Genomic DNA, 25,794 nt, shown 5'->3' with positions numbered 1-25,794 from the left:
CCTAGGCTAAATTGTGCCATTTGGTTTGACGAGTAATGCGCGTTTGGTGACAGTGCAGAGTTAGCTAAGTAGATTGCCCGAGGCTCCTCCACTGGTTTGGCAAATTAATTCATAATATCGTTCCCCGGTGTGGACAATTAGGCTAAGTAATGCCAAGATCAAAGCATCGAATCAACTGCGAATATTCTCAACGAAGCGCGGATTTCCGGTGGCCAATGTATCTGAAAATCACTTGAGATGGACGTTTTGCTCATCGTTGATCAGCATATGCTCACGGCATGCCCTAACCAGGACAACAAACGAGTTCATGCAGGCGGGTGTTTTGACGGATGCTGGGAGTTTGGTAACTAACTAACTGGGTAAAGTTCGAGAATTTTCGAAAATTTGCGATCAGCTTTTTAACGTAGCTACTACTATCGTCATCTGGTTGGACGACAGAGTGATGTCGTGAACTCGGCAAAAGAACCCCATAGTGGCAAAACGCCAAAACCCATGGGGGAGGGTTCTGATTTGGCCAAACCCGGGCCTTCATTCGACAGAATCCATCTTGTAATGCGGAGATAAGAGACTGCGTCGATTTCTGTGCTGCTCTTGGACTCCAACAGAGGCATACGAGTACGAATGCTGGCTGGAATGGCGGACCAAGCAGCCGAGCGGCCGAGCCGGGTGTTGGGATTAGGTTTTAACCCCACGAAACTGGGAATTGAGTTTGGCGCATAAGCGCCACACCTGGGTATCTTGGCGCCACTCTCCGTTATGTGCGAAGTGGTTGGAGATACAGTAATAGCTAAATCGTGGATCGCACTACTCCGTTGTTTGGAAGAGCTGTTGGTTCGCGGAGGGAAAACGTTGGACTGGTGGTAGATCCGGAGTAGGACCTGCAATGAGCGAAGATTGCTGGTAGCATATATATTAGTCGAATGTATCGAGCAGAGTGTGATTGATTGACCTCGTCAAAATAAGCCGGAAACAGTCAATCTCCTCGTATCGAGTTGTCAACTTCTTCCCAAGCACCGACGTCTGTGCACCCTCTCGCAACGATGAAGTAAGTTTGTCTCTGCGAATTTTCAATGGCTCAAAGAGGCATCAAGCTCTGGCCGACCTGCCGAGACACGACAAGCTCTGGCCAGTGGCTGCAAGCAACCTTCGAGAACCTGACAGGAGTGATGCGAACCTTCTACTCGGCACGAAGTGCCTTGGCTTGCAGGTCACAACCTGAAACGAGCGGGCAGGTGACTCAAGTGGCGGCAACGCCGCCATGGCTGCCAGGTCACATGACACGGACTTGGACCGACAAGTCTCCCCACCTTTACCGAGGAAGAGAACAATGCATTGAGCCTCCGGCATGCCGTGTGCCAGTGGCGTCGGCCTCTGAAAAGAGCAAAACGACAGATCAACGGAGAAGACGATGCTAATTCCGAGGAACATCACCAAGTGTCGGCCATGATTGCCGATGGCTACTATGGATTGTGTAGCCGAGTGTGTGGGCAATGAATGCGGAGTCTTCATACGGGGGACGGAGCACGGACTGTCACGGAGGACTCTAGTCCGTACACCGTTTCCCGCACGCGAGATCAGTATCCAGTTCTTCCACGAAGCATCCTTTGATTGGGCTTTTCCTACAGTTACACATGTTCGCTATTCTCTATGGAGTGACGAAGAATGTCCTCCTGACAGAGCGGACAGGCTGAGCCGCGGAGTTGTCATTGCGCCTCGACGGCTTTAGTGATTGTATGATCCGACGGAATGATCTTCTGCCTGAGCCCACAGCAGGAATTAGCCGACCCATTGCCATCCCTTTCCCTTCTCGGTAATCTTACTGTCCAGCTTTGCGGGTCCGGGGTCCCTCCAGTTTTCCCCCCACGCAATCGGCACTGACCTCCTTCTGCCTCATAATTTTGATTGGTCTGATAATCCGATTCACTATCCGAACATGGTAAAAGTGTGGATTTGTTGCAAGGGCTTTTACAGGTCAACTTCCATATGTGGTATAGCTTCACCTGGGGTTTTTCCTGGACCCTTGCGAGCTTCTCCGCACGGTGTTCATTCTGCCAGTCCCCCCGAGGGCCCGAGTCACGGCAGAAACAGACTTGCGGTTTACAGCTCGTATGCCAAATACGAGTCGATAGCCGTTACACTTCGTCATCATGGTCTGGTGAAGATGTCGTGGACTGGCTTGGAAGACTGCAGTGTCACTGGAGTGACTGCAGACTGCAGTAGTTAATTAGTACGGACCGAGACAAGCCACACAACTCGGTTCCTGCAGTAGGCTATTAAGTTACTGTGCGTGTCCGTACTTCATACTACTGTCGTGCGCGACTGCCAGTACCCTGACCCTTCGAGGTCAACTTTCGCGATATTCCAACACGATACTCAGGTTAGAGCAAGTCTTCTTCACAGGCTCGGTGCCCGTGCGTTCTCCCTCTATTCGACCAGATAGATACTATAATATATATACCCAGAAATCACTCCATGACCGTGCGAACGGGTGAGTCAGAGGTTGTCAAAACAAGTCGTCGAATAATTAAACTCATGATGACGGAGAAATCGCTCCTGTTCTCGCAACCTTCCCTCTCTCCAATACCACATAATATCCCGCTTCCCTGATCGCCTCCAAACGGTGCGCAATTGTCAGCACCGTCGAATATTGCAACTCTTCACGAATTATGCGCTGGATTTCCATGGCCGTCTCCTGGTCGATCGAGGCAGTGGCCTCGTCTAGGATTACAATGGGACTGCGTCGCAACACTGCTCGTGCCAGGCCGAGCAATTGGCGCTGACCCTGGCTTAAATTCCGGCCATCAGCTTCGACATGCGTGTCTAACGTCCATCCGTGACGGTGGCACAACCGTTGGAGGATCTCTGCGCATTCTTCATCCGTGTACTCATTGACGGGGTCGAGATTTCGTCGGATAGTACCTGGGAAAAGGATCGGATCTTGTGCGACAAACGTTACTCGGGTCCGTAGTGCTTGGCGATTGACAGTGGCAATGTCGATCCCATCGATGAGAATGCGCCCTCTTTCCGGCACAATGACCCCTAATAAGGACAGCGCCAACGTTGACTTCCCACTCCCTGTGCGCCCAATGATGGCGGTTGTCGTGCCTCCAGGAATCTTCAGATTGACATCTTGGAGCGAGGGATCCAGATGCGGTGCATAGCGGATAGTCACATCCTCAAACACGACCTCACTACCAAAACGCGGCCAGGATGCTGGAGGAGTCACAGCGCCCGCTGGCTCTGTTTCAATGTGCCGCAATTCATCCACTCGCTCAACGGATACAAAGTTCATCTGCAGCCGCCCGTACTGCTTGCACAGAGCGTGCGTAGAAGTCACGAAATTGTTGGCCGCAATCAAAACGAATGCCGATAGACCGGGAGAAAGATCAGTGTATACTGCCAGGGCCGTGAGACAGAATGTCGATAACCCCGACAAGACTTCAAAACGGTACATAAGCCAGCTCTGCAAAGACCAGTAGAAATGGTCCATGCCCTGGAACTTGTCGACGACCGCAATGACACGGTCCTGAAAACGGGTCTCAGCGCGGAATGCCCGAACTGTAGTAAGCCCATGAAGAAGTTCGCCAAAGTTGGATAGCAATGGGCTCAAAGAGACCATTTCAAGCCGCCGAAGGCTCTGAGATAAAGGAAGGAAACGACTGAAGACATATATGAAGCTGCTGGTAAGAATGGCCGTGAAGACCAAGAATGTTGGCGTCACAGATGCGATTACCAGAATCGACGACACCCACGTAATGGCCTGAAAGGCGATGAGTTGAAACTGGTCGCTGATGTTGCCATCTACAACACCGATGTCGGAAGTCAGGCGGTTCATTAGACGTCCCAAGGGCGTCACATCGAAGAAGCGGAATGTCGCGTGACTGACTCGCTCCATGATTTCACGGAACAGGGTTTTACCGGCACAATAAATGATGACGAGCATCAGAATTTGCGCCACGAGTAGGGTCAAGGCTTGAAATGTTGCCAAACCGAAGAATATCCACAGCCACGGACGGACATCATCGGTGGGAGCTGGTAGATCTCTCAAAGGATTCTTGATCACCTTGATGGCATCGTACGTGCTGAATGGTGTCTGCGTTGGCCAGTCAGCAGAGAACCGATACAGCACATCATGGCCGTGCTGGAAGATGACAACAAATGACTTGTACGCCTCGCCCAATTCTTTCAAAAACCACGCCTGTCCGACAGCCGTTGTCCTGTAGACTGCCAGAACGGCTATCAACGCACCCCACCACTTGAGTTTGCCAGCGCGGATATAAGCCCAATAAACCCTAGCTTGTACGCCCCATTCCGCTCGATGCTCTTCCTCGATGAACTTGGGCGGCACGACGGCTGAGACATCGTCGGGGTCCATTTCGCTTTCAGATTCAGTGGGGGTTTCATCGTCACTTGGGTGAGCATTGGTGGTAGGAGCCTCTTTGTCATGGATTTGGACATGCCCGTCGATGACTTCGATCAGCTGGTCTGCAATCGACCGAACCAAGCTGGTGCGGTGCGTCACTAGGACCACAGTGCGGCCATGCATCAACGGGCCAGTAAAGCATTTGCGAACAACTTGCTCAGCAGTGTTGTGATCGAGAGCTGACAGGGGGTCGTCGAGGAACAGAATGCGTGCCGGGCTGTATAATGCTCTTGCCAGTGCTACCCTGGCTTTCTGGCCACCGGATAGCCCGATTCCGTTCTCTCCAATGAAGGACAAATCGCCATGCTTGAAGTTTGCCAAGTCGGGCACTAGACAGCAGGCATCGAGAACTCGCTTATAACGTTGCTCGTCATACGGGAACGAAAATAAAATATTGTCTCGGATGCTCATACTCTGCAACCAGGGAGTCTGCGCGCAGTACCCGACCATTTCGTTTGGAAGATGAGCAATCCCGTTCAATTTGTCCAATTCCCCTAGGAGAGCCTGTAAGAGAGCGGTCTTGCCCGCCCCAACTTCTCCGAACACCACAGTCAAACCTGGAGAGATGGAAATGTTCACATCCTTGAGGACAGGTGACAATTGTCCAGGCCAGGCAAATGAACACGCTTCTAGCTGGATCGAAGTTGAATTGGTTGAATCACATACAATGGCTCCCTTGTCAGGTTCTGCCATGAAATCCTCAATTCGACTCATTGCAATAGACGCATTGATCAGCGTAGTGATCAGAGTCGGGAGTTCCCGTAGTCGCGTCTCTAACATTGTGAATAGTTGCAAGGCCGGGAATATGATATCGATGCTCAATGAACGTCCCGCCAGAATAGTATACGCATACAGCGCGACAACGGGGAATACACCGCTTGCAAATGCGTTGACGAAGCGGAGTGAAATATTCCACAGGCTGGTCGCCACCCGTAACTTTAGCTCCCTGTGTCGCGAATCCATGACTTGCTTGAGCCAGTGGTCCTGCCACCCGTACCAGCGCAGGTGACGCAAAGCTTCGATGAACTGTGATGAAATTTGCAGTCGTGCGTCTGTGGCAGCTCGTCGACGTCTCTCCCAATGCAGCAGCATTTTCGTAATGAGTGCATTGACGACTTGCGCAGCCAGCACTGTTAAAACACCGAGCAGGCATGATGGGCCGAAAAGTTTCCACACTAGGGCAACTGCGATGATCAACCCCAATGGCTTGTCGACTAGAGAGTCTATCTCCCAGAACCGCTGAGCAACCTCGTAAACATCTCCACGAAGAAGATTGAATATCTTGCCCATGGACGCCGAATCTTTCTGTTGATTAGAAGCGTGAACTTTCTGTCCGAATATATTCTTGCGCGACAGCGCTTTCTCATATACCATCATGATCATTTCGCCTCTGCTTCTCTCATAACACCGACGTCCGTACCAAAGATTCAACACTTGCAACTGCGAGTACACCAGTCGTACGAAAAGCATCATCGCAGCATAGGCCATCGCGGTATCTCTTAGGGAAGGGTCTTCCATGGCCTTTAATAGCTGCTGCAGGAGAATTGGGCTCGCGAAATCGCAGGTCATCTGTAGGATAGCCAGAAATGCGACAATGCACACGTCAATGCCGTTAGCATCAAGCAGTCTGCGGATGAGACTGCCCTTGAGGCGGCGGAATTTCTCGTGCAATCGTTTGTGCTGAAATTCGAAGGCAAGCAACCAGACATCCGACTCATTGATCGTCCGCTTACGTCCAATGGAGATCAAAGGACTCAGCCAAGAGACGGTCAGGAATTGCCATAGCCGAATATTGTCCTCAGGACTGCGAAACTCATCTGACGGCTTCTGACCCACGCAACTGATTCCAGTTTCGGGCAGCGAAGGGTCGCGTAGCGGCATACCGAGAATAACAATTGCAGACATGAGAGCTGCATAGATAGAGAGTTGTCGTGCAATGCTTTTCATGCCAGTGTCGTCGGATGAAGCAGCCCAGATCAGACCTTCGACGACGGAGAGCGACACAAAGAAGACGAGCATACCCGAAGGCGCAACGCGCGGCCTTCGTACCGCAATCACCAGCGCAGAGATACCCTGTCCTATTATTAACATCCGCTATAAAGGTTATCTGGTCAAGCTTACCCATGCAACACATAATGGTATGTAAACCCAGTTTTGGTCATTCAAACCGCCAGCAAAATGTATCAATTCAATTAGCACACCAAAAACTGAGAGAGTGCAGAGTAAAATAATTCTACAGGACACCCAGTAATTGGCTCGAGATTCCAGCGTTAAACCTTCAGTTTCAACAGCGCTCAGAAAGTCATCTTCCCGAACGAATGGCCTTGTCCAGGCTGGGCGGTACTTCTCCCACTCCCTCTGCGCCAGCACATATTTTGCCGCTACTAGGGCTACAATCGCGGTGGGTAGACATGCTATGTACGGTATGGCGCATGGACTGACAGTTGCTCGGGCCGAGTCCTGGGTTATGATAAGCACGAGCTTTGGAATCAAATGGTGTCGCGACGCGTACCCATACCACGGAACATGAACCCGCCATCGTTGAAGGGAATGCATTGGCTATGGAGAGAAGTCTAGGCCAACCCCATCGAAGTTTAACCCAACTCCTCTGTGGAGAGTGCTGAACTGTGACCGTGTGCGTACGAGCACTGATAGAATGGCTGCAAGCGTCTGATAAAGGGACAATATGGATCTTACAAGTTAGGGCGTGTACTTGCGTATTCGGTACAACGAATCGGTATCATTACCAACAATAATGAATTGCGAACATGCACAAGTGGAGAATGTGATTCGTACATGCAGCGTACTCTAAGCCACATTCGGATAATAGGACATGAAGTTAACCAATCATGCTGGCATTTAATTTCGCTGTTGCAGAGCGTTATGCGTTAGTTGCTGTATGAGGAACTTGGCATCAAGGAAAAGTTGTGTGACTTCAAAATGCCTGTCTCCGCGGGTATGCTGGAATAAGAGACTGCAAGTTGATAAACCTGAAGATTTTGAGTCCACCGCAGTCTCTTGTGCTTCCGGTCTGAGACTCGTGTCTCATGCAATCTTTGCTTTCAAGGACTAGGTCTTACCTTCTGGCTGAATCCGACCATGTTCGTTTCTGTTCAACAATGATGGCCATGGGAAAGAAGAAATGAAAGCTTCCTCTACAAGATAGTGCAATATTCAGTATGGCGGACACTGTGGGTAGCCGTGGGAAAGGTAAGCAACAGTGATCGCAAGTGCAATGAGCCCCTTCTCGCTTCGGCCCATCCTTCGGACGAGATCGCTGACTGTATGGGTTTTGACTGCAGTTTGGGCTAGCCTGATCACTAATACAAGTTATCTGCGTGGCTTTCTGACCCTTGCACATTCCCTTCAGCGGGTTCAGACACAATATCCGCTCATTGCTCTTTATACTGATACCCTTCCTGCTGACGGGATCGTTGCGCTGCATGCTCGTAACATCCCTTGTCACCCCGTCCCTTTGATTCGGCCGAAATGTGGGAGGACATATAAAGCAGATGCCAGATTCAACGATACTTGGACGAAACTTGTGGCGTTCTCTTTAGTCGAGTATGAGCGGGTCGTCTTGTTGGATTCGGATATGGTGGTGCTGCGGAACATGGACGAGCTCATGGATCTTGAGCTAGATGATCCAGCCTTGAATGGCGATGGAGCCCTAGTTTTTGCTGCGACACATGCCTGCGCATGCAACCCGCTGAAGAAGGCCCACTATCCGACTGAATGGTATGCTTTGCCCTAATGAATGCGTACGCTAGGTCACTAAAGGACTCCATTTTGTACAGGGTCCCAGAAAATTGCGCTCTTACGACGCAGCACGCCGAACCGGATCGTGCCCAAAGGGAGGGTGCCCCAGCCTCATCCGGAGTTGGGATGCTCAACAGCGGTCTGCTTGTCATCAATCCCTCTCGGGGAATTTTTGACAAGATTCAGGCAGCATTAAATGAGCCAGCCCTAGTGCAAAAGTACCACTTTCCGGATCAGGGTCTCTTATCTGATATATTTGCGGGACGATGGTACCCTCTGCCGTATATCTATAACGGTCTCCGAACATTACGATGGGAGGGCGTCCACTCCGCGATCTGGCGAGATGAAGAGGTCAAGGTAGTGCATTATATTTTCGACAACAAGCCCTGGTTGGATCAACGACCAGAGAATGGGGAGACAAAAGAAGCAAACAGCCTAGGCAACGGCATCGGGAACGGAACATCAACAGAGCCGTCATGGAAAGAATCCGATGCAGTGATCCATAACTGGTGGTGGGACATTGATGAGGACCGACGACGGAGTGAACATGAGAAGGGCATTGTGAATGGGATCAATGGATACTGATACCACTTACTAATATTCTAGGTGGTTGATGCTTCAACCCTGCCAGTTCAGCTCTGCCAGATGCAGCTTGACGGATCAATCAAACTAGGTTATCTGCCCCATAGATACTATCCGACAGATAGGTACTTTCCTGTCAATAGAGCTATGTACGGAGTTTCTATCGCTCTTCTGTCCAGTTTTTGCGTTGTTGCTTAAATGTCAACTGGCTTGATGGCTCGCACATTGAAGGGTTCCCTTGTCTCAAGTCAGACGTCTTCGGCGTTCGGACGAAATATCATTTTCGTCCGTCTTGGCATGATAGTAGTCAAATTTCTAGCGGTAAATTAAGCAATTACTAATGCATATTTCGTCATTTTATTGGCTGTAACGGCGTGAAAATCCCGAACTTATGCTCGTAAATAACTTTTTAAAACTCAGACGAATATTTAATTGGAGAATATACGTGATCCAGCTGTATGTGACGACGGAATTACACGCGTCCAACCTGTTGGAGCCATCAACGCGGTTGATGGATCGCCACATGAGTGCTTGGAGCTTGAGTACGAGGTTGCTCCGTACTTGTACCCCGTGGCAATAAAACCTATTGCATCAGAAGAGCAGTTGGTTATCGCTTATTCCTTGATCATATCTTTATGCTAGTACATAGTGATTACTTAACGATAACAGTATTACTGACTCGCGCATCGACCCTACTTGGATCGACCGATGATATCTGAGATCTGAACTTGGATTCTCTCACCTGCTCTGTCCGTTTCACCACAAAATCTCTCAATTGAGAATGGCATCTCCCAGCTATCTGGATCCGCTGGCACCGCCGCGGAAGAAAATGAGAAAAGGAACAAAAAGCTGTGTTGAATGTGAGCATTGCTCTCTCTGTCTTGGTCCATTCCAATGTTTGCTACCTTACATGCGAGACCACGAGACCACTGCGCAACGTCAAGGCATCGATCGGCAACTTTTTGTGCTGGTATAGATATACTAATAGAGCTACGTTACTGCGAGTAGGCCGACGGAGAAAAGTCCGCTGCACTTATCAATCAGACCGCCCTCAGATTTGCAATGAATGTCACTTGAGAGGATCGACTTGTATCGACCAAGAGCATGCACCCGAACCGAGTCCTGCTCGTGTTTTATCAGGGGAACAAAACTATAGTCTGCGTGAGCGAGTGACTCAGTTGGAAAACGTCGTTCGATCGTTACTGCAAAACTCTAGCCAGATAACTCCTCAGACCTCGCCAACACCCGAAGACACGTACGAACTTAGTATGACCCAACAACCATGTGTTCTCAGAAAGCCACAATTAACGAGTTACTAGGGCCACACGCTTCATCAGAAAGGAGACCTCCGATCAACGTCAATGGCCCAAGGATCCCGACCTCGTCATCTGAGAATAGCGGGAGAGCGCCCGTAGTGCAATTGTTAAACAATAATGTTGTCTCCAGAACCGAGGTCTCCAATATTCGTTTACAAGATACTGGCGTCGCGAAGGATCTGTCATGCAAAGCCCACCATGCACGGGACCGCCTTCGCTCTCTTCTTTTGCCTCGGGAGGATTTTGTGAAGATAGTGAGCGCGGCGCCTAAGGGAGCGGCAGCATGGCGGCATATGTGTTTGGGCGGTGATTTCAACGAGTTCGATTGTGACCCTCAAGCATCCCCGGGCGACTTGGGAAAGTATCTCATGTACACTTCGATACTCGTCGAACTGGTGTCGCCCTATTTTGACTTCTCCTCTCTTTCCATGTCGATCGATCCCCAGGAGTACGTCGAACGCTGTATAACCGAAATAGAGAATTCCGTGGCGAACGACGATGATTTCGCAAGTACTTTGCCTGGCTTGGAAACCATGGTGATTCTCTCCAAGTGGTATACCAACATGGGTCGAGCGCGCAAAGCATGGCTTATCACCCGACGAGCAATCGACCTGGCGCAGCTGTCTGGAATACACTTGTCCACAGCACGTCCCCAGAATCCTCCTGACAGCCTTTTTAAGCGTCGTCTCAAGTTGTGGACCACACTTGGTCTCACTGACAGGTTTCTGGGACTGATTTTGGGGCTACCACATGTCATTCAAGACGCTTATTACAGACCACAGGTTGAAATGCGCCTCAAAGACGAACCCGTTCGTTTCGAGACCTACATCCTGCGTTTAGGTCTTATCATGGGCCATTTGATCAATCGCAACCAAGAGGATCCGTCCAATATGTCCTTGGCCGAGACTCTAGCGATAGAGCAAGAGCTAGAAGCTCATGCACAAGCGGTGCCCAAAGAATTTTGGAGGGGTCCCACTCCCGGATCGCCGATCGATCAGGACGCGGATGACCTGACGGGACGGTTGATGGCGCATTTTAACCATCACATTCTCCGCGCATTGTTGCATATGCCGTTTATGCTCAGGTCGTTCGGGACCAAGCAATTCCGGTACAGCCACGGAGCTGCACTTGAATCTTCACGAAATGCGTTAACTGTATTCAACACTTTTCGACCGTGGAATGGTTTCAGCCAGCAGAAGTGCCAAGTCTTGGACTTCTTAGCCTTCATTGCGGCAATGCTGCTTATTATTCATCATCTCGGATCCTCGGAGGTCCCGGACTATGACTACACACAAGCAGATCCGGACTGGGGTTTAGTTGAGCGGACTATTCAAGTGCTGCGTGATGTCGGAGAAGAATCGCGGGGAACGGTAGCTGCGCAGTCACGTACCATGCTAGAGAACATCACCAGGTTTGCTTCTCAAGGCATAGCCGAAGGGAAGGAGAGTACCACATGCAAAATTACCGTTCCTTACATCGGTGTCATCACCCTGACTACGACAGGCAAAGGCAAATGTATCCGAAAGAAACGAAGCAACGGGTTTGATCCGTCCGCTCAGGGACAACAATCACATCCCGAATCTACTCAATCCACCCCTCAGCAGTTAAATACACCTCCCGGTTCTAATTCTGGCGATCTTATATCGAACCCTCCAAGTGTCAGTGCCAGTGGAATCTCCGGAGTACCATCTTCAACCACGTGGGCACATCCGCCCTTGGACGTGTCTCGGATCCAACTGGAAAACATATTTGCCTTGCCTCCTTCCACCCCGGATTTGTTCGGAAATCTTCCAACAGTCGCGGAAGGCGATCTAGGGCTGTGGTCGAACTTAAATCTGGACTTTGAGCTTGGACAGGGATGGGATATGTACTGGATGAATGACGGACATGGACATGTCAACAGCTAAGTTGACTGTATATTATGGTTCAGTATTTTTTTTTTTCTTTTTTACCTCAGGTCCCTGCAATATTACATAGACGACGGTCACAGACCTGAGTTTTTTTAGCTTTTGCTCTTGTGGTTGTGTTTCTCTAGTTGGCACTGGGGCAACAATGTCTGGACCTTTCCATCCCCAGGGAACATACCAGCTGCTGACAAATCCAAGACCTGCTAGATGACCCAGTTGCGAATGCATGGGCTATCCACCTGATTACGACCGGGCTAGTTATTGCCGGGCGTCCCTAAATAAGAAAATAAAAGTCCACGTGATACAGCGGTACAAAATGGGTATTCATATCAGGCAAGCATCTAGAAAAGCGAGTCATTTGAGCCTCATTGGGGTCGTCTCATGTGCGGAGGCAGGCGAATCGTGCTCCCCGAATGGACGCCGTTCACTTGTTCCGAGCCCGTTCCTCCCGTTGTCGCCGAAGACCGTTCAATCACATCGACCCGTGCCCGAGCTAAGCCCATGCCTGGCACTACCCATTTCCCACAATTGCAGCGCATGCCTTGCCATGCGAACTTGCCTATATTTGCGCCACAGCGCGGGTTCGGGCAGATGAGCCGTCCGTCAAGCGGTGCGTCGTCGGTCCCTTCTGAAGAGTTTGGATACAAACACGGACGCATCCACGACAGTGGGTGCACGAAGATATGGTTGCAACGCTCGGTGGATTCCGTATCATGCGTGTTGATGACTGGCTTCGTCGCCAATAATCGACTACCGAAAAAAATTTTTTACTTAGCTCCCAGTGACTTCGGAGTCCGGTTTCTTGTCTGGCTTCTCTCGCCCCATCTAATCGGAGGAGACTTGTATGAATCAATGACTTACCGGCATCGGCGACATTTTATCTCCGTAGAGTGATCCGAGTCCAGCACACTGTCGTCTTCAAAGCTCACCAGATCCATCTCTGGTGCTCTGCCTTGAGCAGTACTGATTTCAGCCTCTCGTTTTGTTGACCAACGTCGATACAGTGGATGGTTGACAATGTCATCCGGGTAACCCATTTCGTGGTACAGCCAGAGTTGATGTCGAAAGCCCTCATTGGGCTCGACCATGGGCCGAGACTGGCGAATCAACTCCAGCGCCTTATCCGGGTCCAGCTCATGGGGCTTTTGTTGACAAAGGAATGCCACGCAAACCGTGGCCGACCTACTTTTACCCATCGCACTACACAGAATGATTCTTGATCAGTCTTCCAAAACCACAAATCATGTTTTCAATGAGAGCTGAACTTGATGTGTAGGATTCTCGCGCGAATCAGCCAGCAGCCAATCAGCGCTTATATCACATGATCTTCGCCCCTCTATAACGAAAAAGTGAAAGCTGAGCGATGGAGACTGGGGGGGGGGGGACTTACCAATGCACGAGGACGCTGCCCCCAGAGTCCAGTGCAGACTGAATGAACGCGTTTGTAGTATTAAAGTGTCTAAGAAGATCTGCATCCTCAACATCGTCAACCTCAATGTTTAGATGTTGTAATCCTGCGATGGGCTTCCGCATCCAATTGCTGAGAATCATCCGCATGCGCAACACCGAGACGACATGGGTGATGTTGGCTCGTTGGAGAGCAGCGGAATTCTGCAACGCTAGTACACTAATGGAAAGACAAGTACGCCAACTTCATCAGGATATTTGCCTGTCAGAGCGGAGCAACGGCACCAACCCTCCAATGTAAATGTTTTGGTCGCCGATCCTGTCGAACGCCATGGCGGGAGTGATGGGAAGAGAAAGGAAAAGCTTTAGTGGTCGAGCGAGAGGCGTCTCGTGCTAGGTTTGCAGCGAGGCGATGCGGTCGCGACGGTTGTCGAGGACACCGACCATAGGAGCATGAGGAAAATGGTAGGCTACCCCGTTCCTGAGTTGCTCTTACACAAACTTATCGCTTTTTTCGTTTTAGTGGATGATTTCGAGTGGATGAGATCCGTCTCAATTGGGTTTAGACGCACCGCCGGACTGGGGCCGTGGGCAGGACAGGCACATCCCCAATCTCCATCCTCCAACTGCCCAGGGCAGAGGTGAGCTGGACTCCGTAAACCTGACCAATTCTATGGGTGTCGTGTAGACGAGAGCTCCTCAGCCCACTCATTCGTATTGATTGCACAAGAGTCTAAACTATCTACTCCGTAGTTAATAGAGCATAGGGCTTCGGGCTCGGACACTTACGACGACTCCGTGCACAAGGGGGTAAGGCCTAGCCTGCTATCGCCACGCCACAGTTGCCGAACTTTCAGAGCCGCTGGCATCCAGGCTTTCGGACCTGCTGACCAGCCATCGGCACTCTTCGGTCCCAACGAGGGTCCAAGGGACTTTCCGTGCGCGGGAAGCGGGGGCCGTTGGTTATGCCGTAGGCCGTAGCGAGTCAGCCCTGCAGCACCCCCCTGCCCGCGCTGTCCGAAGGGCCAAACAGCCCTAGAAATTCTAGAAGTAACTAACAGAAAAAGAGTATTTACGGAGAACCGTAACGCGTATTCCGTGCCCCGTACGGAGTTCTCCGTACGCTACGCGTACCGGACCACGTTCTCGTACGAGAACTCGTGCCAATTAGCCCAACAATCAGCAAAAAGCTTCCTGCAGCCCTAACATAAGGCGGCAAATGCACTCACTTGATTTTCGTTTGATAATGCCAAGATCCAATTGGCCCGCTTGCTCAGTACTTGCAGCCAATAAAGCCGTCATTTATCCTTGATCCCATCTCGACTCCAGGTTCAAATGAGGTTTGGAGGGAGCTTTTTGGCTGGGCTGCGCTAGTTGGACGGTATGAGATGCCTAATAACTGCTAACTCCGTCTAGAAATCCGTCTGAATGAACGCGATACAGGTTATGAACTAGTCTGCAAGAGGCAAGTCGATATTCCCACAGTGGCTAGGTAAAGTCGGTGGGTTACGGTGGGTTAAGTTGGCGGAGTTTAGCCCTACATTCCCCGTAACATGATGGATATTGTCATCAGTATGGATCATGATTGTATGGCAATGATAATGGGGAGATCACTGGCAGTGGGAAAATCCAGAAATTGTGTCGGTTGAGACATATCTGTACGCGGCTCGTGGTTCCTGCATTTGATACTTCAGTTTTGCACGCACTAGTTACGATTGGAGAGACAACTCTGATCTGTGGGCCACAAACAATACGATGCTGTTACTCTTTTCTTTTTTTTTTTTTTTTTTTACGCGGTAGTTGACTGGTCGGTAGTCCTTCCCGGACGGCCCCGGAGTACTCGCCCTCCGCCGCTCCGTATGTACTCCGATACGGAAATATGCAGCACACGAGCAGTTCAAGTACGGATACGAAAAGTTGCTATTCAGAAGAAGAATTCGAAGAAAAATTCAATCCGGTATGCCAGTTCCAAATGAACGAGTAACTTAACTTGCTCGTACATCAGTTGACAGATGACAACTGGGCAAGTCATATCCTCAGCCCAGCGAAACAGTTTATTGTTTAAATTGATTGACCCTCGGTTATGCTAGCCTGGGCAGCCCCTGGTTCCGTGTCTGATCATCAGGATTTTCAGCACTGACCACTTGAGGAGTTTGGAGTAGGGCTAAAAATCCACAAGAGCCAATCTTCAAGTTGTTTTCCAGTTAGCTTATCTCCTCCGCGGCTGCGCCTTTCAAATTCAAGTAAAAATTCTTGAATGATCCCCGCGCTTTCTGAGGCTTTGCGGCGCTTAGTTAATTTGCTCATATTCCACCAGTTGACCAGCTGCAAAGCCTGCAACGGTTTCGCGTGAAACTTTAGCCAGTCTCTGCGTGCATGACGATTTCCTCGTACCGCACGCCCTTCAATTCTCCGATCAGCCTTGAGACGCTGTGAATCGCAACCCCTCTTTTCCTTGGCTTTTTTCTTGTCCCCTTTTCACTTATTATCAATCCATAATCTCCCCGGACGAGAAGTCGGAGCTGTCTTGACCGCTCGCCGCTTTACTCGAGAGTCGCTCACGCCGTCATTCATAATTTTTTTTTTATTTTCCTCTTCCCTGGCCTAAGCGAGACTGCGGCATGGTTTACGAGTCGATAATCTCTGAGCCTGGCTACCTTTTGCATCGAACGAGAAAAGCAGACTGCGACCGGCAAGCTTTGGGTTTGTGTGCGACCAACTTAGGTGAATGCTGTGCTGGCCGTGACTGCTCATAAGCAGTGCTTTGATGCACCTTAATACTCAGACAGACTCAAAAATTTAACCCCGTTGTATCGTGACTCGTTTTGGAGGAAACCTATGGTTGAGATTGATCATCGATCATCGGATTGGGATATCCGCGAGATCGGTTTGGTCGAAATCCGATAATAATGGCTCTTTCTGACCAACAAGCTCAATCCCACTCTTCCCGAGGCCCCTTGCGTATCCCTAGTTACCGGCCCGAGAATAACGTCCCACCACCACTTCCACCGCCGCCGCGCATCCTTGACCTGGAAAATGGTTATGATGTGGGCTGGCTCCATGCCAATGGCAGGGGCGTGCCGGACATTGCCAAATTGCCCCCCATCAATCCCAGCTCAAGCCTTTTTGGTGGTCACCATCCGCCAAGGCAATTTCCAAGCCTCGACCGCATAAACGATGGCGATCGGAGAGAATCGTATGGGTCGGTAGATAAAAGTTTTCGGCTGCACGCGGACTCGGAGCCGCTGGGTCGGTCCGATGATGGGTTCCGCGGGAGCATCTCGTCGACTCGATCTGAACCAATGTAAGTTGCCATTTGCGTCGTACTTGTCGCCTGCCACGCGCTCTTGCTCACCTCATCAATAGCCTCCAAGGCGAGCAGAATTTCTCGCGTAAATGTGTCCAAAGCTCCTCAAATGATTATGACCGGCAACTTTTGTCGAAGATTGGCAAGCCGAGTAGCCCGCCTCGCGCAAGCAGTATCAGCAGCCTGCCCCTCCACACCAGACGCACTAGTCGAGCTTCCGCCTTCGATGAATCACTCAAAATTCCGGACACATTTGCAAGTTCGACGTCGTTCGGGCCTAGTTCACCCGGTGTGCTGTCTCCGTGGAGGGATCATTCAGAGTATCGCAGCCCCAGCGTTGAAAGCAGTGCACCGTCGACGACAGATTGGCGAACCAAAGAAGGAGTAACGCCTCAATCAGATGATGCGATATTCTTTTCCGACATGGGAGCTGATGCGGGGAGACAGCATGGAATGAAGCGGCGGGCGATGTCGCCGCCACGGGAACTTGCGACGGATGAGAGCTCAGTAATTCATCGCGCCAAGAGTCAAAGTGATCTTTCTCAGCGTCGAACAAGTGGACTGCCCTACTTGGGTGGTACATCGCCGGCGCCCTGGTATTCGCCCAGCGGATCCTTCTCACCACTGTCGACGGGGAGCCACCGAACAACAGCCTCATTCGGGTCTTCAACTAGTTTCTCCATTAGCGGAAGCAGCATGACGAGCTTGAGTTCGTATGACCGATTTTCGATGGGAGGATCGCCATTGTCCGAAGGGGATATCCCGGACAATAAACCTCTCAATCCAAACCTTGGAGGATCATTATTCAACGGCGTGCCTTCCTCTGGTCCGTATTCAGGACTTTCCAGCCCCTCCGATATCAAACCGGGCTATTCGCCTCAAAGAGTATCATTGCAGTCGCCGTTATCTGGCACCCAGATTAATGAAAACAAGCCCGGGGTCCTGTACGTTTGCGAATGCTGTCCGAAGAAACCAAAGAAGTTCGAGACAAAGGAACAGTTAAGGTGAGGCGACTCTTCGATGGTAGTTCTCCTTGGATATAAGAGAGCTGATCGTTATCACCAGGGCTCATGAGTCCGAGAAGCAATATTCGTGCCAGTTCTGCAGCAACCGCTTTAAAAACAAGAATGAAGCAGAACGTCACCAGAATTCTCTTCATTTGCGGCGTCACTCATGGTCCTGCGCGGCGCTCTATAGCTTCGAGGCGGCGTTCCATCCATCCATGTCGTCTGTGGAGCCGGATGGCTCGCCATCGTTCGATGTATGTGGGTACTGCGGCGAGGAGTTCCCCAATTTCCCACAGCCGGACTGGCAGCGCCGGCATGAACATGTGACCAGCGTGCATAAGTTTGGCGAGTGCAACAACGTGAAAAAGTTCTTCCGGGCGGACCATTTCCGGCAGCATCTGAAGCACAGCCATGCGGGCAGGCCGGGGAAATGGACCAATGTGCTCGAGAACGCATGCATGCGCGAAGAGCCGCAAGCAGAGAAACTGGTCGGCAGTGGAGCGGGCTCCACGGGCCTGATGTCGAATACGATTGACGAAGTGATGGACGAGTCCTAGCGCATATCACGCTTTTTTGGTTTGCATGGAGCGGCTGACTTTCGATTCGTCGCGGCTTTTCTCGACTTGTATATGCATTGGCGGCACGATTCTCTTTCATTTGTCTATACTTGACTATCGACACATACCCCATTCAGATATGCAAGTACGATGTGTTATAGAGGGTGGAAAGTACACGAGGAGGGAAAGTCTTGTGATGGAGGATAAAAAGAAAAAGCAAAGGAAAACGAAAAAAAAAAAAAATAATGACTGGGATGTAAATTTTACAGAACATAATGAGTGGGATGTTGCTTTTTAGTGGGAGAAGCGGGAAGGATCCTATGTACATCCCTAGGAGATGTCTCCCTTGGGCACCGATGGAAACAGAGAACCATCCTTCAATCGCTCGGCATTGCGTCGAGCCATTTCTATATTTCGTTGCCTTGTAATGCGCATTTGATAGAATGTCCTGGAAAGACGATTCCGTGCTTGAGCATCAGATTCAGACCAAATTCAAGACGGGGAGAAAAACGCCATGACCTACTTGTGAAGGGCGAAAATCCGCGGGCCAGCGGGTTTCTCGGACTGTGTGCCTGCTTTCTGTAATTGCGCCATATCAGCTACATACTGTGCACCCACTCTCGAGGCCGAATATTATGCGTTGATCAAACGAGCATGAGAGAAAACCAGAACAGAAAAACATACCTCCAAGTTCTTTTCGGCCGCCTTCTTGAAATCCACATCTTCTTCCTTGTCATTATCCTTCTTGTCCTTCTTATCTTTATTCGCTTCTTCTCCCTCGCCTTCTTGGTTGCCCTCTTTCTCTTTTTCTTTTTCTTTCTTCCTCCGCTGCTTCTCTTCGTACTCCTTCTTCACTTTCTCTATCTCACGCTTCAACGCCTCGTCTCTTGCCCGTCGTGCCTCAGCTTCTGCGGTGGCTGTACCGCCGCTGTTATTGTCGAGCGGGGAACAGAAGTTCCGGTCTTGTAAATGGGCCGGGCAGACGTAGAACCAGTCCTTACATCAGAGCCACAAACATTAGCTTATGTCCATCTTTTCCTTGAATTTGTGTAGAATGATTTTTTCCCCGTTCAATAGCTCCGAACTACGAGATAAACCAAAGAAGAGGAAGTGAGGCCTAGTACTTTGTTGTCTGGTGTGATGAGCACACTGCTCGACGGCTTGTAGCAGATGAAACATGCTTTGCTGGCGGTGTCGGCTACGCGACGGTGGTGGTAGACATTTGGGAAGGACATGTTTACCGGTGATTACCGGGTGATTGGAAGAGGGATCTGCGCGGAAATGGAGAGGATCATGAGCGAAGATAACTAAATCACTGGAGGTTGTCGCGTGGAGTTGAAATTCGTTGATCACGTGCATCAGTTAATCTAGATTCTATATTCAGCTGTACCAGATGATGGTATATACATATACACCTCTTGTATGGGAGCTTTGGTAAGATGTATGAAAACAGCGTTAAATCATTCAGTCGCACGATCAAACTCCGGGAACTTCTCTGCCAGGCTCGGGTCCATGTGCATCGCTCGTCGTCGTGCATCTACCCACACCATAAACTCCGCATACGTCTTGGGCATCACATGGATTTCCTTTGGAACGATAAAGGTGTAATTGAACACGCCCGTTGGCTTCATCTGCCCCGTTTCGATGTCGCGGACTTGCGACTCCACGCGAACTTGGACGCGTGTGTACTTGCGTGACTGCTGTTGCTCACTTTGAGCGACACTACCATGCAAGAGCGGTGGATCGGTGTACGCCACAACCGCTCGTAGATACAGCATGCTCCCCACGGGAACCGGGTTCTCGAAAGTGCTCGGATCCAGGGAGATGAATGTCGGACGGCCCTTAGCAAAAGATGACGCACAGCAGAACGCCAGTTCAAAAGTATGCTTGAGCAGAAACCCGCCAAAAATCATAAAATTGTGTCTGTTGCGGTCTTCTGGTTGCATCAGCATCGTCGATTCTAGCTTCGTCGAGCTCATTGGAATGATATTGTCTGGTCTTGGGGCGTTGCTGTTGCTCAATTCATTCTCGATCTTCCACATTGCATGAATCATGTCGGCTTCTTCGTCGTTTGGTGCTTGCTCCTGGAGATTCTGATTGCGTGCTGCTTTCTTAGCTTTGTAGTTCTCTTCGCCTTGTTGGAATAGTCGACGCTCTTCTTCTGTTTCCAAGCGGATTGGTGCAATGGCAACAGGTCTACACACGTATGTTAGCAATCAACAAATGGTACACTTAAAATGGCAATGCAGTGAGGCTACGTTACTTCTTCGTGGCCGGGTCTAGGGAAACCATCGTGAATGCGCAGCTTAACAACACGTCTTCTGGTTTCGCCTTCTGGCCATCCTTTGGTGCCTTGGTGACCTGCATCGACACCTCCATACTGGACCGGCCCGTGGCGTAGGTCACCTGGCCGCTGAGCTCAAGGTCACATATCTCTTTCAGTGGATTCAACAGAGAGATTCGATCCGCTGCAGCGGTGACAGTCATGACGCTGTCACCAGTATGCCTATAGGCGATCACCCCGGCCATTGCATCGAGATCCATGAAGAGTGAGCCGAGCCTGCATGGTCAGTACTCGACTCTAGGGAGATCTCAGCTGCAGCCGTACCGGATACGACCCGACGCATTTAGATACTGATCCAAAAGCCACTTGTCCTGTGCGAGGGGGAGGACCTTGATTGATTGACGTCAGTACCCGAGCATAGCAAGAAGCCGCATTGAGTATTATCGACAGTAAAAGTCATCAGCTACGGAGGAGATTGCAGTAGATTCGTCCTTACAGCAGCAAAATAACTATCAGACATCCTTCTCGGCGTCAGATCCGGCTTCGGTGCAGATGCTCCCTGGTCAACCTCCCCACGTTTCGCCTTCTCACGACTTTCCATCAATGCGTCGATAAATGGCGTTTTGACGCGCATCGGCATCCATGCTGCTTTAAACACGTTGGTGGGTGCCGTCGCGTGAAAGGCACGGCGATGCACCTCCGAATCGATTCTTCCATGGCTCAGATACCTTAGGCTCGTTGTGAGCCTCCTTTTGGGTAGGCTGAACATTTTGTACGGCTTGAGATGACTACGAAATGCTCCGTCGTAAAGTAGCGATGTAATTTATCTAGGAAGGTCCAAAGACTTGGGTCCTTCGGATATGTTCTGGTTTGGGGCGCCAAGCCTGGGGCTGTCAACGGATAAGGGACGCCTAACCACTTGTAGTAACATTGACGTCAGTGGACCTCTCAGGGGGCGCGCATGAGCGAGGCCCGTCATGCCGTACTTCCAAAACAACAATGCGAGTAGTTACTCCGTATTTTCTCTATCTTCTTTGGTTAATATCGATAGATTCATGCAGTACCTTTTGCCAGAGTTTCATGGATAGTAGTAGGAGACCAGTACTAATCTGTAAACTGTGATTCCATCCGACGATGTTTCAAAGGCCATTGTGTCCTCGACGCGAATCAAACTCGTGGGAAAGAGTACATGGCATTGTTCGTTGGTGTGGCTCGTGCCGAAGCGCTGGCCGCGGAGGTTAGGGCTAAGATCATCACAGGAACAATGGCCATAGTTATGGAAAATTGAAGCTTGAAATTCCGTATTATCCAAAATGCTGCTTATGTATGCTTTAGATGAGGATATGATCCTCCCTTGATGGACAACTTCGAGATGTATACGGAGTACATGTGTGAAGCAATCAAGGGCGGGTAACTATGAAACGAAAGACTAGAAGCGGACAAAATTAGATGCAACGGGTATCCTGAGCGAACGGAAAAGATCTTCAATGGTTGCGGCACTGTTCACAGGACAAGGGAGAGACAAAGAGAGCCCAACGACGCCAAAACAGTCCAAGGAATAGGTAGGGTGAAAGCTCCATCGGAATGTGGTGAATTAGAGGAAGTGTCCTTTTCGCCGGATGAAGATGAATCCGAATCCGTATCCGAGCCCTTAGCAGCAGCAGCCGTTGGTAGCGACGCTGAGGCGGCCACGGTAGTTGTTGCAGGCTTGGGCTCGGGGGCATCAGTCTGTCTTGCGAAGCCGATCTGATCCTCGTCATAATCGAACACGGCGTAGACATTCTTCAGGAACGTCGCACCCAGGAGCCAGTCATCAGGCCCATCTGTCTGAACGCCGATGATGTTGGATCGACACTTGTTGTCGCCTACTTGCTCACCCACGTAATCCTTTGGTGATACACTGTACGATATTCCAGAGAATTCAAACGCCACGTCCTGTTTGCAGTCGCAAGGAATGAGGAAGGTATCGCCCGCTTTCTCCGATCCTTTGATCAAAGCATGCAACGCAGTGGCATCGTCAGGGGGTAGGAAGATGAACGACGTCCCCGTGTCGATGAGGGCAAGCTTGTTCGGCAGGTCGATCTTCTCACCATCAACACTCACACCTCCAACTGGGATCTCCCATTTGTCGACATCCGAAGTAACTTTGGTGTAAGAAATATCCCCGGTGAACTTGCTCTTATCAATGTCACCAAAGGTAACTTCCCCGTCCTTGGAGTCATCCGAAAGGCGGTGCAGATTGATTCCGACAATGTTCCTTTTGAACAGCCCTTCTTTGGCAGCGGCATCCATAAATGTCGTTCCTTCCTTCTCACCACTACTGTTTGACCGTCCCAAACCAAAAATACCGTCCATTGGGTAATTCATAAAGTCAGCGGACGCTTCAGCCGCCAAGCCGATTGGGATTCGCAGCTTCAGCCCCGCAAAGGAGATGTCGTCGGTAACCGTTACGCCTGACACCGTGCCGGTGCCGTAGTGTATTGTGAAATCCGAGCCATTTTCCTTGAGGGAAGTAGATTTATCGGCGTCGAATGTGGAGTGCACTGTACAGGGCTCGGCGGTGCAATCGGAGCTAAATACCCATGTGCTCAATCCTCCGGTGTCCAACAGCATCCACAGAGTCTGATTCTGCGATCCGACTCCCACGGAAATGACATACGACAAATCATCTCCACCGATCCCGATGGCGGCGCTGTCCGGGAATGTAGGGGCATTGCTCTCCGTAATATGGTACTGATTCTCACGAGTGGTCTGGAACGGTTGTTAGGCGGTAAATTGTACTCACAAGAGTGACTTCTAAGCACTGACCAGCTTGGAAATCTTTTTCAGTGGGACGGAGAGGACGTCGCCGTCGCCATTGACCGTCTCGGAATCGATATGGTACGGGAAAAATCGACTCTCTAACCGGCCATTGCTGGGGATTTTGATCGACGTTTTTACGTAAGGATAGAAGGCATTGGCTCCCGGGGAGAGAACGGCGACAACGGAGCAGACATATTTTGAGAGACGCATGATCCCAGACAGGATCTACTGTGTTGATTCTCAGGAGGGCGTCATTGGACAGTCGGGCCGGATTGAAGTCTTGCTGTTTTGCACCAATTCGCTGTAACCTTTGTGCCGATGCTGGACAGCGAGTAGTCAAAGAACGACTGGACGGAAGCTCAAGTGCTCCAAATGACCCCAAAGGAATGAAATTAAAATGCACTTAAGGACAGTAAGAACAGAAAACTTGACAAGCGAATATTAAAATGCGCCGAACGACGAAACAGACAAAAAGCAGACGAGAAGTTGAAGTAGCATGAGTCGAATGTGCCTGGCGACCGGCGATAATCCCACCGACGCCGTTGTAGTGTTTGACCCCTGGACTGATTCTGGACTCAAGCCACCTCCTCTCCGGCTTGAGCCCTGGAGGATTCAACGGAGCCAGTCTAAACCCAAGTTTAGCAGCTAAGGAGTGCCACACGGACCACGCCGGGTCGGCTAGTCGAGTCGACCCCATACACATTTCCGCCTTTGGTATGAAAATATGTATTATGGTAATTTTCACGTGGATTATTGCTACTCTTTGCAGCTTGGCAGGGCCGGATTGACTTTTTGCATGCAAGCAAGATTGCGGGAGCGTTTTATTTTTGAGTTTGGGAGTTTTGAAACCTCAATACTACGACTGCAGAGTATCATTCCATAGTCGACTGTTGCGTTCATACGACTCCATACCATCACTAGGCGACCTGCTCGGCGGGGAGCAACACAGGAGGACAATATCCATCTGGAGGAGTATGGAGTGCTATTTAGCCAGCATTGATATGGAGAAGCTGTTGGGCAGTGTGGCAATGGTTCGCCAAGCCTAGCCGAGGTTTAACCTGGAAGAGGAATTGGCCGCTGGCAGCTGCCAATCGCCTGCAAGAGAGCGCTGATCCTCCGTTTGGCGGCCGATCCTAATCAGGCGCTCCTGTCTCTGCACTCGGCCAATCGTAGCCATCCAAATGAACCCTGCATCTAGGATTTATTTATTTTATCTATCGACGGAGTGCTCCTGAGTCCATAGACTGATGGACATGTCATAAGACATGGACGGTCCTACGTCAGCGCGGTCGAGACCGTAGAGTCTAGAATTCCGTGTTCTGCCGTCCATTCTCTGTTGGTCCAACGGCGAAGCGTGAGGTTGGGCTGAGGGAAAGAGTTCGGTGCTGTCTTTTTTTTGTCGAAAAAAAAAGACGTCCAAGCAACCAACAGAAGATGTCTCCAGACTCGGCTCGTATCCGACGATATTTGAAAGGAGCACTATAGGTATTTTTAGGATAAAGCAGCTGAGAGTCTAATATACATCGCAAGCTTCATGATCATGACGAGATAGTGTACACTTTGTGCAAGAGTATGGTACAATACATCCATCTATAGCCCCCAGAACCGATTGAATCGCATGCGCCATCCCTCAAAGCTGTTCAGTTTTGGCCGGACATCGAGATAAAAGCTCAGCTTGCCCTGCTCAGCCGTCCCAACGAGGCCAGACTTCGAAGACCCTGATGATACACGTCTCCCTTCGTAGAAATCAATGACATATTCGATGCGTTGCCCGTCGCAACGTTCCACGACCCAATCGTGGCGGTCAAAAGGGAGTTGATACCCCAACCAACCATTGATCCGCGCCCGGGGGCTCAGAGCCCAAGAATCGGTGCCGATTCCGCGAAACGAATACAACTTGGGACCGCCACACTTCTTACTTCCCGGGTCGGAGGCCGGCGCGCGGCTTTCCCATTGCAAAATCTCCTGCCATGCTTTCTCGTTGACAGCGTTATGGATGGGGATAATCGATGCGACAGACGTGGCCAATTCCTTGGCGGATGAGGCGGAAGCCGGGATATTATTCTTGCGGACTAGAGCGTCAAAGAATTGTCGCTCCGAAGGGTAGATCCAGTTCCCAGTTACAGGATCATGCCCGGTTTCAGTCTCGGAGTTCGAAGGAGTCGCGTGCGAGGCATTTGTAGAGTAGGGCGACGGAGCAGGTGAGCGGTCGGTTGTCGCCGGCTGTGCATTCTTGTCAAAAGCTCGAGGTATGCTGCTCACTTCTCGTTCATTTGATAGCGGTCGTAGTTTTGTCTGTGCAGATTCCGTAGGAGGATGCGATTCTCCGCCAGCGGAGTTTTTGTGCTGCTGAAGCCAGATTTCACGGGTTTTATGGTCAACAGGACATTTGCTTTCTGGCGGAGGTGCACTCGGAGTACTTGCGCCAGCACCCATTGTGGAA

The 25,794-nt window shown here is 50.5% G+C and overlaps 9 protein-coding genes across 9 annotated transcripts; 3 read left to right on the top strand and 6 right to left on the bottom strand.

Moving 5' to 3' along the window:
- Positions 1 to 2,530: 2,530 nt before the first annotated feature.
- VTN49DRAFT_3074 (uncharacterized protein) lies at positions 2,531 to 6,962 on the bottom strand (the record flags this gene model as incomplete). Its single annotated transcript, XM_069410870.1, has 3 exons — positions 2,531 to 6,496; positions 6,545 to 6,883; positions 6,936 to 6,962. The coding sequence occupies 3 exons, from the start codon at positions 6,960 to 6,962 to the stop codon at positions 2,531 to 2,533; spliced, it is 4,332 nt and encodes a 1,443-aa protein (XP_069269632.1).
- A 1,056-nt stretch (positions 6,963 to 8,018) lies between these two features.
- On the top strand, positions 8,019 to 8,767 carry VTN49DRAFT_3073 (uncharacterized protein; the record flags this gene model as incomplete). The annotated part of the gene is made up of 2 exons (XM_069410869.1): positions 8,019 to 8,161; positions 8,221 to 8,767. The coding sequence occupies 2 exons, from the start codon at positions 8,019 to 8,021 to the stop codon at positions 8,765 to 8,767; spliced, it is 690 nt and encodes a 229-aa protein (XP_069269631.1).
- Positions 8,768 to 10,046: 1,279 nt separating this feature from the next.
- VTN49DRAFT_3072 (uncharacterized protein) lies at positions 10,047 to 11,987 on the top strand (the record flags this gene model as incomplete). The annotated part of the gene is made up of 1 exon (XM_069410868.1): positions 10,047 to 11,987. One exon carries the CDS (start codon positions 10,047 to 10,049, stop codon positions 11,985 to 11,987), a length of 1,941 nt encoding a protein of 646 aa, XP_069269630.1.
- A 365-nt stretch (positions 11,988 to 12,352) lies between these two features.
- VTN49DRAFT_3071 (uncharacterized protein) lies at positions 12,353 to 13,727 on the bottom strand (the record flags this gene model as incomplete). Its single annotated transcript, XM_069410867.1, has 4 exons — positions 12,353 to 12,737; positions 12,849 to 13,187; positions 13,378 to 13,614; positions 13,684 to 13,727. 4 exons carry the CDS (start codon positions 13,725 to 13,727, stop codon positions 12,353 to 12,355), a joined length of 1,005 nt encoding a protein of 334 aa, XP_069269629.1.
- A 2,576-nt stretch (positions 13,728 to 16,303) lies between these two features.
- Positions 16,304 to 18,265, top strand: VTN49DRAFT_3070 (uncharacterized protein; the record flags this gene model as incomplete). The annotated part of the gene is made up of 3 exons (XM_069410866.1): positions 16,304 to 16,698; positions 16,761 to 17,705; positions 17,767 to 18,265. The coding sequence occupies 3 exons, from the start codon at positions 16,304 to 16,306 to the stop codon at positions 18,263 to 18,265; spliced, it is 1,839 nt and encodes a 612-aa protein (XP_069269628.1).
- A 330-nt stretch (positions 18,266 to 18,595) lies between these two features.
- Positions 18,596 to 19,500, bottom strand: VTN49DRAFT_3069 (uncharacterized protein; the record flags this gene model as incomplete). The annotated part of the gene is made up of 4 exons (XM_069410864.1): positions 18,596 to 18,713; positions 18,789 to 18,844; positions 18,950 to 19,261; positions 19,390 to 19,500. The coding sequence occupies 4 exons, from the start codon at positions 19,498 to 19,500 to the stop codon at positions 18,596 to 18,598; spliced, it is 597 nt and encodes a 198-aa protein (XP_069269627.1).
- A 225-nt stretch (positions 19,501 to 19,725) lies between these two features.
- On the bottom strand, positions 19,726 to 21,318 carry VTN49DRAFT_3068 (uncharacterized protein; the record flags this gene model as incomplete). Its single annotated transcript, XM_069410863.1, has 4 exons — positions 19,726 to 20,461; positions 20,529 to 20,825; positions 20,874 to 20,938; positions 21,046 to 21,318. The coding sequence occupies 4 exons, from the start codon at positions 21,316 to 21,318 to the stop codon at positions 19,726 to 19,728; spliced, it is 1,371 nt and encodes a 456-aa protein (XP_069269626.1).
- Positions 21,319 to 22,052: 734 nt separating this feature from the next.
- VTN49DRAFT_3067 (uncharacterized protein) lies at positions 22,053 to 23,561 on the bottom strand (the record flags this gene model as incomplete). Its single annotated transcript, XM_069410862.1, has 2 exons — positions 22,053 to 23,300; positions 23,358 to 23,561. The coding sequence occupies 2 exons, from the start codon at positions 23,559 to 23,561 to the stop codon at positions 22,053 to 22,055; spliced, it is 1,452 nt and encodes a 483-aa protein (XP_069269625.1).
- A 1,380-nt stretch (positions 23,562 to 24,941) lies between these two features.
- Positions 24,942 to 25,787, bottom strand: VTN49DRAFT_3066 (uncharacterized protein; the record flags this gene model as incomplete). Its single annotated transcript, XM_069410861.1, has 1 exon — positions 24,942 to 25,787. One exon carries the CDS (start codon positions 25,785 to 25,787, stop codon positions 24,942 to 24,944), a length of 846 nt encoding a protein of 281 aa, XP_069269624.1.
- Between the last annotated feature and the right edge of the window lie 7 nt (positions 25,788 to 25,794).

This window comes from Thermomyces lanuginosus (assembly GCF_041956635.1).
Source record: "Thermomyces lanuginosus strain ATCC 200065 unplaced genomic scaffold VTN49scaffold_27, whole genome shotgun sequence".
Taxonomy (NCBI): Eukaryota; Fungi; Ascomycota; class Eurotiomycetes; order Eurotiales; family Trichocomaceae; genus Thermomyces; species Thermomyces lanuginosus.
Note: the sequence above shows the minus strand (reverse complement) of the source record. Positions and strands in the feature narration are given on the sequence as shown.